The sequence below is a fragment of the Fulmarus glacialis genome, unplaced genomic scaffold, assembly GCF_000690835.1.
Source record: "Fulmarus glacialis isolate BGI_N327 unplaced genomic scaffold, ASM69083v1 scaffold18633, whole genome shotgun sequence".
Taxonomy (NCBI): Eukaryota; Metazoa; Chordata; class Aves; order Procellariiformes; family Procellariidae; genus Fulmarus; species Fulmarus glacialis.
Window position 1 is genome coordinate 300 of NW_009205128.1, and position 12,865 is coordinate 13,164.

At 44.3% G+C, this 12,865-nt stretch overlaps 1 protein-coding gene across 1 annotated transcript; it reads left to right on the forward strand.

Annotated features, from left to right (window-relative positions):
• Nucleotides 1-1,486: 1,486 nt before the first annotated feature.
• FUT10 (fucosyltransferase 10 (alpha (1,3) fucosyltransferase)) lies at nucleotides 1,487-12,014 on the forward strand. Its single transcript, XM_009575282.1, has 4 exons — nucleotides 1,487-1,690; nucleotides 4,170-4,455; nucleotides 9,165-10,000; nucleotides 11,758-12,014. Exons 1-4 carry the CDS (start codon nucleotides 1,610-1,612, stop codon nucleotides 11,980-11,982), a joined length of 1,428 nt encoding a protein of 475 aa, XP_009573577.1. The 5' UTR covers nucleotides 1,487-1,609; the 3' UTR covers nucleotides 11,983-12,014.
• Nucleotides 12,015-12,865: the final 851 nt, after the last annotated feature.

Below are 12,865 nucleotides of genomic sequence, written 5' to 3' on the forward strand. Positions count from 1 at the left end.
GGGACATTCAGTGGGTCATCAGAGTCTTACTTTTTGCCATGCACATGGTAAGACGTGTAGTATTAAAGATACTAGATAAAGATATTAAAGATGTTCTGCTCCAGGGTGTGCCTTAGGTAGGTTTTCACCAACATAGCTGTGGGCAGAAGTCAGCCCCTTCCCCTCCTCGTGCCCCATTTTGGCTGTAATGCAGGAGGCACAGAAGATGCAGAGGCTTTCTGAAAGTTCCTATACCTGATTTGAGAAGCGCTCAACTAGCAGCCGTGCACTTTTGTGCCCACACAAAACCTTCAACAGCAGCTATCCCATGCACAGCAGAATTCACACAGCATAGTTTCCTGTGAGGTTTTACTAGAGAGGCTTTTCTGATGGTCGATGGAAACGGATGAACTCGTGTTGCGGTGGAAGCAGAAACAGGATCATTTTTTTTGTCTCTAGCTGCCGGCGCCACAGAGGTAGTACTATGGCAGGCAGTAATTTTGGGACCCATCCGTCTTTATCAGGTTTTTGGAACTTTGTGAGTGCGATTAGGATGGGGGGAAAGCTGGCAGGTGTGTGCACATGGAGACAATGCAATCACATACACCTTCTTTTCATAGAAAACCAGCCTAAATTACAGAAGGCACATCTCTGAAAGAGATGAGTCTTAAAATAGCAATTTATTAATAATTTTTGGTGTGTGTTTGTGCTTTCTGAGCTTTCAGAATACCCACATTTTCAAACTTCACTCCTCTGCATTGAGAGGTGAAGTCTTATCTTTCTCCCATCCTCTTTTTTTTTTTTTTTTTAAAGAAGAAGCTGGAATTTGCATCTCCTCCTGTTGTCAGGAGTTGGGATTTTCACACAGTAACATCCAGCGTGCAGCAAAACAGTAGGACTCTGTGAAAGCCAAAAAAAGCATCGGGGAAGGGAAAGAACAGACCAGCACAGATGTAGATTACAGGGGAAGGGGAACTTGTTTAGGTGTGGAGAGAGTTTGTGTGTGTGCTGTATGATTACTTTCTCTATGCATTGGGCTAGATACGCTGGTGAACAGAAGTCCCGGAAGACTGCAGTGTAGCAAGTCACAAGGCCAGATAGTTGTGTGTCTCCTCCATGAGCATTTTCAGGGGCTTGCCCAGGGAAGGAAAGTCTTTCATCGCTCACCTGTTTGTGAGTCTGCTGAAAAGCAGCACAGTTTGCCATCTGAAACTCGGGAAAACAGCTGCCCTTCCCACACAGGACGGAGCCAGGCCCATCAGTGTCTCTCTACGCTGACTGCAAGGATGAGAGGATATGTGACCCTGCTTAGAGAGGATGCCCAAGTCCAGGATGATCAGAGGGAGAGTAGATGCCTGGGGCTGTGCATGTGAGTGCTGTTTTGTGCAGACTGCTTTCTGGATACTTGGCTCAAAATGTGGCACCTACAGAAAGCTATGGGTGGACATCAAGCTAACCACTGAGCTTGAGGAGCTGTCTTTAATAAAGCTGTGCCCTTTTTCAGCAGCAGTCACCATGAAGGAGCATAAGAATGGAGTGGGAAAGCCCTGCAGCAAAGGCTGAAGACTTCAGACAAGCTGGCCTTCCTGATGCCTGGCTCTAACTGCTCTGGCAGGCCTGGCAACGCAGCATGATTAGGATGAAGAGGAAGAAACTGTGGGCATCTTGCTTCTGCTTTGCAGCTGCCTTTTTCCTTGTGGTGACACTCCAGGTACAGGAGCAAAGGTGGGGGGGCTATGCATGAAATCGCTCTCAAAGTATGACACAATTCTGGCAGATGAGAGAGAGCATTGAAGGTGACATGTTTTCCGTACAAGTCTGTGCTTTAAGAGGAGTGTTTAAAGAAACTCTGTCAGCAGCATTGGCCTGGTGGTAAAAGCTGACTCCAGAAGTGACATGACATAGAGAACACCTTTCTTGCATAGCTCCATGGGTCCTGGAGCAGTTTCTCAGGAGTGGTGTACCACACCATGCCATGCCTCCATCCAGCATTGCCTCCTCTGTTCATGTGTTTGAACTCATTAGGCAGGGAGGCAAGGCTGGACTCATTTCATACTAATGTGGTAGAGCACATCAGTAAGTGGTGATGGAAATCTGTCCATCAGTCCTGACTCAAAGGCCTTCTTAGCGTTGGAAAGTCCAGTAGCTCGTCAGTAAAAAAATGCATGAGAGAAAAATCAAGGTGGAGGCATACTAATTTGTGGCTGGTGCAGGTTACCCTAGATTTTTATTAGAAGAGAACAACTGTTAGACAAATAGAATCAGCCTTGGCTGGCAGTCATGGAACTGTAGGAGACTTCAGTCATGAGAGGGCCAGGATCTGCCCCAGAGATGTTTTTCCCCTTGGGCTGTGCTCTGAATTGAGGCTCTGGTTCAGATCGGTACCTCAGGTAACTCCCAGTGGAGCCAGCAGGAGGACCTCTGAGGCTCTCCCAGGCCAGCTGCCTACTCCAAATTGAAGCCATTTCTTGGGGGCAGTCACTGACACTCGATGGTCACTTTCAGCTCTGTTCCCCTGAACAAGGCATCCAGAGGTGATATGGCTACCCTAGCATAGGAGCAATGCTAGCAAGTCTTTAGGACCTTTATTGGGAGGGTTTGTGACTCTGCTGCACTTTCACAGCTAAGCAGGTTTGGAGCTGGTTGGAGCTTCCCTATGCCTAGTGGGGATTTTTATCTGGGAATGTTCACTGGACGGTGACACTTGGTGTCCTGGTGCTGGGACTGTTGTAGCACAGGAGCTGTCAATATAGTTGGGGTGTATCAACCCCCAGGAGTTCAGAGCTAGCTACTATAAATTCTGTGCGGATATAGAGACTCCTTAAATTCTGCAAATTTAAGGCAAAATTTGGAAGCAAAGGAGCATGTTCCTGGAGAAACCTGGACGTGAGGTAGTTATAGACTTATTTCAATTATATTGCTGCAGTTGTTTCTTGTCAAACTATTAGACATAATGAATCTTTTCCCCAGCTAGTATCTTGTCCACTCGCCAACACGGGAGTGTTTTCTGTATTTTTCTGTACAGCTGCGCTTTGCACAGCCTCCTGTGTGTGCTGTACCAGTATCCCGTGTTGGCACAGAGCCTATTTAGTCTAGCTACAATCAGTGTATTTTGCTACACAGTGAGAGCAAATGACACAGCAAACAGCAAAATGAATGCATGCAGTAAAGCTATTAGGGAAGATAAATGTTTTCAAACAACTTAATATAAACAACACTCTCCTGCTTTCCAATGTCCTCCTTCAGAGCCATCCGACAAGTGAAAATGCTGTGGCCAAAGCTGTCTGGTGGGTTTGAGTTCCCCCATCATTCTTGCAGCTGTTCCTGGGGTGGCATTATGCACTGCCTGTGAAGGTGCACGCACAAAAAGCCGTTTGCACGGTAGCAGGAAGGTCTTTGCCCCACTAAAGCTGAGAGCAGGAGCTATGTATCCTGTGGCAATACCTCCTGGCACCATTTCTGTCACTTCACTCAACAGACTTCTCTGCCCCAGGTCGCTTTTATGGCAGGAACTACCTGTAGAAAAGAGTGGTGGCTTCAAGGGCACCAGAAGCCCCCCAGATTTTCTGGGGACTTCTGTCTGATGGCTGATGAGGCTTCTCCTGTGGGCAGAGAGTTTTTAAGGTTCCTCGTAGGGTTTCAGATCTGTCAATGATGGTTCATACAGGTAGGTCTTTCACTTCTCTGCATACAGATGGGATTTTTGTCCTCTACCTAGTAGAAGTTGTAGTTACATTGTCTTTAAGGCCTGTCTGCACCTGCTTTATTCAGTCAGTGGTTTAAAAATTAATTGGGCTGAGTACAGGTGGCCACACAGAGACATGAAAACTTCATGGTTTTCTTTACAGCTAATTTCCAGAAGAAACCTGTCTACTGAAGGGCTGTTCTCTGTTTTGTGCTCTTTCCACGGAGAAAGCAGAAGTTGTGTTGTTAAATCATACGTGATGTGGCCATCTCTCAGTACAAAAATGTATTTCTTGCCTCCTCCTTACAAATTCAAATTAAAGCTTTTGCTGTTCTGACATAAGACCACCTGGACGGTGGCTGCAGTCAGTGAAATGCACCCACTTTGACAGAAACTTCACATGCAGACTTAGTTAGTGCTTGATGCTTAAACTCTTGATTTGTCAAGCAGATATCCTGGCTAATGACAGTGATGTGCTGTGATATGTATGTTTATTTCCCTGAAGGTTATCACTGAACTGAGCAATTCAGAGAATAAGGTGGCAGTAATCTCCAGTTTACACAGTGGCCCGTTAAAGCCTGTGGAGAGACACGCTTTTCAGTTTAAGAAGCAGGAACTTCACAGCAGCTTGAAGACAGAGTCTGATATAAATCACTACCCCATCCTGCTCTGGTGGTCTCCCCTGACTGGAGAGACAGGGAGAAAGGGTCAGTGCGGAGAGGATGTTTGCTTCTTTACTATCAATAAGACCTACCAGCACAATCAGATGACGAGAGCATTTCTGTTCTATGGTAAGTGTCGTGGTTTAACCCCAGCTGGCATCTAAGCCCCACTCGCTCACACCCCGCCGGTGGGATGGAAACGGAAGAGAAAAAGTGAGAAAACTAGTGGGTTGAGATCAAGGCAGTTTAATAGGGAAAGCAAAAGCTGCGCATGCAAGCGAAGCAAAACAAGGAATTCATTCATTACTTCCCATTGGCAGGCAGGTGTTCAGTCATCTCCAGGGCTCCATCACGCGTAGGCATTACTTGGGAAGACAAACGCCATCACTCCAAATGTCCCCCCATTTCTTCTTCTTCCCCCAGCTTTATATACTGAGCATGACATCATATGGTATGGAATACCCCGTTGGCCAGTTGGGTTAGCTGTCCTGGCTGTGCTCCCTCCCAGCTTCTTGTGCACAGAGCATGGGAAGCTGAAAAGTCCTTGACTACGTAAACACCACTTAGCAACAACTGAAACATCAGTGTGTTATCAACGTTATTCTGTCCTAAATCCAAAACACAGCACTATACCAACTGCTAGGAAGAAAATTAACTCTATCCCAGCTGAAACCAGGACAGTAAGGATCTGTTTCTTTTTAAAGGAGTAACTTTCCCGCCTGCCCAGTTACTTTCCTTTAGGGATTAAATATTCTAGGTGGCAATCACTAAGAGCAGGAAACTTCTGCAGCTCGTTGTGCTAAACTTTGTCTGGTGCTGAATACCATCAGCAGAGATCCAGAGATGCACGTTCTCTGTAAAAGTACTCTGAAAAATGACCGTGCACGCTGTGGGATGACTGTTGCCTTGTCTCATGCTGCTTTCCAATCACATGTGCTCCCTGTTTATGGGAGAAAAGATCATTTCCCGTAGCTGCCAAGTCATGAAAAGACAGTCTGAGATCAAGCCAGTTTTTTCCAGTCCTCTGGCTTGTCACCCCTAGTAGAGGTTCTGCAAGGCCTTTGTTGCACTTGTGCAAGTCTTTTGTCTTAAAATAATGCCCTCGCTGGTAACTGGGCGACTCCCCTCCCTCATGTGCTGAGAGATTGCTAGCAGACTGTAAATGGAAAGCAGTGAAAGAAACCTATTGATTCTGCACAGGGAGCAGGAGCTAGTGCAACCTTCTGAGCTGCTCTGGCTCTGCCACGTCAGAAACTTCCCACTACATGTACTGTAAAGTGAGTCTACAAAACACAAAAGATGCATCTTTTAAAAGTAGGCCGTATTTTGTTAATTTTGTTCTTTTTCCCCACACAGTTGCTTTTCAGAGAAAAAGTGAATTTTAGGTGGAAGAATAAAGCCAAGTGCTTTTCTGTGACTGGTAGGTTCAGCTCCTCTGGCTGGAAACAAAACAAAATAGAAGATAGTCCTGAATCTCATTCACTCAGTCAGGATACAGGTGAACTGGAAATACAGGAAAGAAAGGCCTTTAGCTTGGTTGTTAACAGTGAACCAAAAACTTCCCATCACTAATCTTTTCAGAGTTCCAAGTAGGTCAGCTTTGTCAGTTGATAATATAGTGGTCAAGCGTGAAAGCGAAGGAATAACAGCAAAGAAAGGAGAAGCTGACCCAATTAAAGACAAGGAAGGCTGGGTTTGCATCACATGAAAACTGTAAAGTCTGGTGGTTTTGGTCTCTGTTAGTAATTCTGTTTGTCTGTTTCAGCATTAGGAAGACTACTACTGTTAATTTTTAGCAGGTGGACACGGTTTACGTACTTATTTTTAAAGGACTATTTATACTGGGCAAAAGACTCTCCCTGTAGTGTTTTTTTTTTCCTAGCGATGCTTGGCTATGAACTGTGTAAACACAAGTGTCAAAATATGCAAAAATGTTACTTATTTTAAACCACAATAAATGGTCTCACAAAACCTGCAGAGACAAAGGTCATAGATGGTATTGAAGGTGAAAAAAAATGCTGCATCGATACAGAAAAGCTTCACAAACACACACACTCTGACCTTGATGTACTGAGCTGTGGGCCTGCAAAAAGGCCGATTTTGGTGTTCCAGAACTTCCTTCTAAACAGTCTGCTGAGTGAAAACTTGAACGTCTGCATTTCCCTGCTAAGGTTGGATCAGGGCACAGTTTCACCTTCCAAAGAAACTGCATTAATTTTCCCCTTGGTCCGTGAGCTAGTCAAGAGAAGAATGATCCAAAGCTTAGAAAAAATATTATACAAAAATACGGGGTACAGATGTTTTTCAGCAGAACTGCTTTGCTAGGAACACATGCTTCTCTGCAGCTTGTCCTGACTTACTGTCTTGGCCTAGGAAGCCCCTAGGTGTAGGTGATGACTTTGTCAACGGCCACCATGTCCTGTTTGGAAGTGAGACGTGGCATTCACTTGCTGGATTTTGTCTCTGCTTTTGGGAGGGATTCCCAACTCCACACTTCTCAGTGTCACACACTTCACAAGAGTTTTACACGCAGCATGAGCTACCAATGAAGCGGCATGAGCTGGATCTGGTGCCATGCTGTCAGAGCCTCAGGGGTGTTATTCCTAAGGGAGGATGTCCAGCTTTTCTGCACTGGAGTTTTGAGTCCTTGGAGTATGAATCCTGAATGAAAGATATCTCCTAAGATGCAGAACTCCTGACAGCATGTCCTTCTCTTCTGCACTTTGCCACATATCTAAGATTTCCTAATTAATAGTTTGGAAGTTGAAATTGCTCATAATTGCAGTCTTCTTGTGCTTTCTTTATCCCCTCATAAGCTCCTTTATTTTTTTCATCTCACGGGGTAGGGAACATGCTGATGTTATCTTCCCTTTAATCCTTAAAAGCTTTTTGTCTTCTTGCTGGACTGAGATTGATTGTTGTATTAGAATCAGTCATTCTGATGTCCTCTGATCTATAGTGCATTTTTGTTTAAGTTTCTCTTTGCCTAATTCTCTCCTTGTTTAGTCAGTTTTACATGTTGCATTTTTGTCTCTCTCTCATCCCTTTCCTTGTCTCATTCTTTCCTGCATTTTCCTTCCCTTTTCCCTGCAATACTACCTTACAGAGGGAGCAGCCTTGCGAGAGACAGAGCTGAAGTGCTATGTTTTCAATCCACAGCATTTCATTATTGTCTGTATGCACTGCTGCTTCTCTTCTGGGCATCACTTAGAACAAAGTGTTTTCAAAACCAGATAGGCCTTGTAAGTTTCCCTGTGAGAATTTGATTCACTTTCAATTTTCCTCACCTTCTTGTATTAGTGTAACACATCAGAACCAGAGGCATCAAATAGCATTTTTCAGTGAGTGGCACAGCCCTTCAGCCTTCTGGTGTTGAGGGCTTGGGACCACCCTTCAGTGGAAAACAGAAGGTCACATACTTAGTGGCTTTAAAAAAACCTACCTGATGCTCTTGAAGGATCTTGCTCTATAGGAGGTTGTTATGTTACTGGCAGCTAACATCCATCTTCACTGCAGTAGTGAAGTTTTATGTTGGTTTTATAAGGTCATCCTTGGAGTCATCTTGGCAGGCTCGTGCAGCCACAAAGACCACTGGGCATTTTTTTTCCTTCTTTATATATTAGTTTTTAGATGAAGATTCTGTGTTAGACTTTTGCTAGCTCCCTCTTTTTTCCGATCCGTGGTTTGAGGTCAAGGGTAGAACAGAGAGTGAAAAGTTACGAGTGTGACTGGGATGGTACAACAGCTTGTCCAAAGAGAAGGAATTTGTGGTGTTTTCTAAACCAGCTGTTCATTGTTTGTTTCGGTTTACGAACCTCCCTTGCTTGACAATACCAGTTAAAAGTTTTGTATATTCAGTGCTTATACTTAAGTAAAAAGTAGATACAGTTCTAAGACAGTGAGGAAGTATCTTGACAGAGATTCATCAACTTTGCATTTAATCTGCAATAAGGCTAGTCATATGAGTGTAGTACAGCGGTACTGAAGGGAGAGCAAGGGTCAGATTCACGAGCTCGTATTTTGAACTCAGTTTTGCACAGATAAGCCTGTGAGTAAAGGCTTCTACATTTGTCCTAAAGCTTCCACCACAGCTTTCCTAAGTTGTTCTGGAGGCTCCCTGTCCCTGCAGGGAGGCGCTAGCAGCTGCGGCGGTCTGTTTCTAGAGTTTAGACATGGTTTTTCTTCTACTCTTGGCATTAGTTTAAGGAGCCGTCTTCTGCCAGAAGCTACTTCTTCATATATCTGGTAGGCAGCTGTGATAACATCACCTCTTAATTCTCTCTTTGATAAACTAAATAGATTGGCTTCCAAAGGCTCCGTAGTACAATGTCTTTCCAAGACTTGAAGTCATTCTTGTAATTTTTCTCTTTAACCCTGTCCAGTATTTTAGCATCCTTTTTGCTGTTTTGCTACTAGAACCAAATTGAGCCCTGCAGTAACCATTTCCATCACAGCATAGATAGAGGCAATACCATCTGTTCCCCTATTTACAGAACCAGGGGATTATTAAGCATCTTACAAGTCTCATTTCAGTGCATTAAGATATAAAATTCCTACTGAGCCTTTGAAATGAGAGGCCTTTAAACTAATATGAACTGGAAGGAAACCATTTCTAATATTAACTACTGATCCCCATTCTCTAGATTCTTCTGCTGCCAAATTAAGTTTTATCTGTCATAACACTCCTCTGTCTTTGCATGAATTGCTCTCTTTGCAATACTGCCTTATAATGTCATAAATACGACAGTGATACTAGATTAAGACTAGACTTCTGTGTCACTGTAGTTAGTGTGGCATGATAGATAGGGGCAGACTAAACACTGTTTGCTTTTGTCTAGGTACTGACTTCAGTATAGACAGCCTACCCCTCCCTCGTAAAGACTATCATGATTGGGCCCTTTTCCATGAAGAGTCGCCGAAAAATAACTACAAACTCTTTCATGAACCAACCATCACCTTATTCAACCACACTGCAACCTTTAGCCGCCATTCTCACCTACCGCTGACCACCCAGTACCTTGAGGATGTAGAGGTCCTGAAGTCATTGAGGTACATGATCCCACTGCAGATGAAGAACAGCCTGAGGAAGAGGCTTGCACCACTTGTGTATGTGCAGTCTGACTGCAACCCTCCTTCTGACCGGGACAGCTATGTGCGTGAGCTGATGTGCCACATTGAAGTAGACTCTTATGGGGAATGTCTGCATAACAGAGACCTTCCTCAGCATCTCAGAAACCCAACTGCCATGGATGATGGGAACTTCTATAAAATACTGGCACAGTACAAGTTCATTCTTGCTTTTGAGAATGCTATCTGTGAAGATTACATCACTGAAAAACTCTGGCGGCCGCTGAAGTTGGGAGTGGTACCAGTGTACTTTGGGTCTCCTAGCATTGTAGACTGGCTTCCTAGTAACAAGAGTGCAATCTTGGTATCCAGTTTTTCACACCCTCGGGAGCTGGCCCATTATATCAAAAAACTGGATACAAACGATCGAGAATATGAATCCTACCTACAATGGAAACTGAAAGGGGATATTTCCAACTCAAAGCTGCTTACAGCAATGAAGGAACGCAAGTGGGGAGTGCAAGATATCACCCAGGATAATTACATTGACACCTTTGAGTGCATGGTGTGTAACAGAGTGTGGGAAAACATCAGAAGGAAAGAAAAGGTACTTGTGACTTTGTCCTTATGTCTCAGAGAGGCTTTAAAATGGCACTAGGCTCAGATTTGTCCCAGGAAGTTTCATTACCTGATTTCTGGCCAGCCTACAACCACTGGTATTGCAATGCCATTGGGTTGTGCATCGTCATGTCAGAAGGTGTTGGTGGAAGGTGTGGGTGCACAGCCAGACCGTGTGTTCCTCATACTGCTGCAGTGTTTGATTGAGCTCATACACATTGACCGTTGAGCTGGTGGACATTTCAGCAGAAGACTTGAATTGTGCAGGTAGGAGGTTTTTATCAGGCTACAGAAAGTAGCCTAACTCGCTGACTTGCTTTAGATGACATGGAACATTTGGAAACAGGTTGCCCAGACGGGTTGTGAGATCTCTGTCCTTGGAGTGTTTTAAGACTCAACTCAGTGCTTCCCTTGGCAATTAGATATGATCAGACCTGTTTGGAAGGGGGGACTGGACTAGATGATCATTGGAGGTCCCTCCTGACTTAAATACTCTCTAACTGTCTGGGTCCACGTATATGTGGGTACATGCAACCTGTAGTGACAACATGCCGTTGTCTGTGGCCACATTTGGTGACTAAACATTGAAACATCGATGTTTAAGCCAGGTTGTGCGTTTATGAGAGAAGGTGGACCTGTTCCTCCTGGTCTAATCGTCTTGAAATTGTGCTGATAGAGACCAGCTAGAAATGGCTGTCCTACCGGAAAGCCCAGCACTAAGGGCCCAGCAGACTTGCAAGGGTGCCAGCCATGACACCAGAAGGCCATTTCAAAGGCACCATGAGCTGTTCAGTCTCCTGAGGCTACTAGCTGCGGTGGATTTGGCTGGTATAAACAGAGCATTACTTGGAAATAGACAGAAGGTAGAAACTCTCACCACGTACGTTTCTGAGTTGGTGGATACTCATTTTAATTGCCACATTCCTTTAAGGTTTCCAGGTTTATGTACCACATGTCAGTAGCCATTTTTTAAACTCTCCACTAGATCAGTTATCAGCATGAATGAAAGAAAACCCTTTTTGTGTCCAGTAATGGAACTGGTCAATGGCTCTAGTATCCTATAGCTGTCCTATATCCATTAGGCCATATTTTAGGTGGTCACAGTCTGAGCAGTACACTATGTGGTCAGACAGCAGAAAGGAGATGAAGAAAGTGTTTGAAGTTACTATGGTGAGCGGAAGTGACAGGGAATGCAAACTGGTAAGCATTACATTTAACCAGGCTTTCCTGTTTGAATCTGGTGCAAATCTGGACAGATGTCCTCTCATTGAGTTAGGAATACAACCATGGAAAGGTATAGAATAGGTTAGATACAGATATTCCTTCCCCATGCTTTTGTGGCTCTCTAGTTAAGAAGATTATGAAGACCAGTTTGCTCTTCTGGTCAGATTCATGGCTTGTTTCTTCTCCTTAAAAAAATCTCATTCACTGTGTGCATGTGTAAGATGAAAACAGAATATAATGATGAAAATAGAACTTGCTGTAGAATGTCAGTTTGGGTGGGCTGGTGCTGCTCATTTGCAGCCAGACCTGATCTGAGTCTCTGGTTTTTGTTAGCATGACTGGCTTTGTCCTGGGCACTTTGGGGAGAGCTTCCCCTTTGACATCCACAGGGACCTGGCTACAGTCTGTAGTGGGAAGGAAAATGTCGACTGACATGCTTTGATAGTTTACTAATGGCGTAGGACCTTTGTCCTTTCTCTGTCAGCGTTCCTGAATAAGCCTTTTATTTCTCTTTGTTGCCAGGGATGGCTGCCCCAGAGGTGGAATGCTCAGGCTAACCATTTGAGCTGCCCCAAACCAGAGGCGTTCTGGTTCTCATCTTCAAACCCTGGCTGGACTTCTCTTCAAGAGATGTGGATACCAAGCTTCGAGCAATCCAAGAAAGAAGCCTGGGCGCTGAGGCAGCTGATGGAAAGGAACAGGAATTTTACAGCTCAAGAATTTTGGATGCTTGTATTCAAAGAATAAACACAACAACCTGTAAGACCGAGTGAGCTCCTCAGAGGAGTCCATGGGATTTTCTTTTGTGGGTGACCTTGTCATTGATTGGTAGCCATAGGAAGTAGACCTGGAGGACTGAATTTAGTATGTTCAGTGCTCAAGGGGTACTAAGGAGTGCTAAACAATAGAATCAACCTGCCAAGTGATATGTATACATATATATATATTTATATTTAGAATTACTTATATTTATATTAATTGTCATTAGATCAGTTGTTTGAGCGTTAAGGCACACATTGTCAAGGTTCTCAAAGCCCAGTTTTCAGCACACAGCTAGTTCCCATGAAGCAGATGGATCTCCCTCCATCTTTAGATACATTAACTGTGTCCATGGCCTCAGGACCCTTTTTTCCCTGGTCCAGGATCCTCCTTTGCTGCATTGATAGCCACGAGCTGGAGAGCAGCTGACACGATTGCACTGCTACAGCTTCTGTGCTGCTTTGGAGGTAGAGGAAAAGCTTGGGACTGTGTCTCTGGCTAGCTTTTTATTATCAGTTTTCCTGGAATCAGCAGATTTAGCGGGGACTTGGTGGGCTTTGTGTCCTGACAGTGAGTGCCAATGTAAAGTGCATTAGTGCTTGGCACAAGGAAGCACCATCTGTTAGTGTCCAGGGACAGATTGAATGAAAAACGTGCTGGCTCAGATTTACCCACCATCTTCTGCTAAAAATAAGCAGAGCACATGAATATCTCTACTCCCCAGAAATAGGGCTGGCCTCAGTCTGACTTGCCTTCTTGCCTTTCTGATGATGGACTGGTATTTGTATCACATATAAACACGGAATTATGTGCTTGAAAGGACAGGGATAAAACTGATAGTCCATTGGTGCTGAAAAGTCTTCAATAGGCA

What these genes read in the sequence shown, in the direction of transcription:
- FUT10 (XM_009575282.1), top strand. Translation starts at nt 1,610, where the DNA reads ATGATTAGGATGAAGAGGAAGAAACTGTGGGCATCTTGCTTCTGCTTT. An exon ending in TCCTTGTGGTGACACTCCAG is followed by an intron (nt 1,691 to 4,169) that starts GTACAGGAGCAA and finishes ATTTCCCTGAAG; the next exon opens with GTTATCACTGAACTGAGCAA. An exon ending in GAGAGCATTTCTGTTCTATG is followed by an intron (nt 4,456 to 9,164) that starts GTAAGTGTCGTG and finishes GCTTTTGTCTAG; the next exon opens with GTACTGACTTCAGTATAGAC.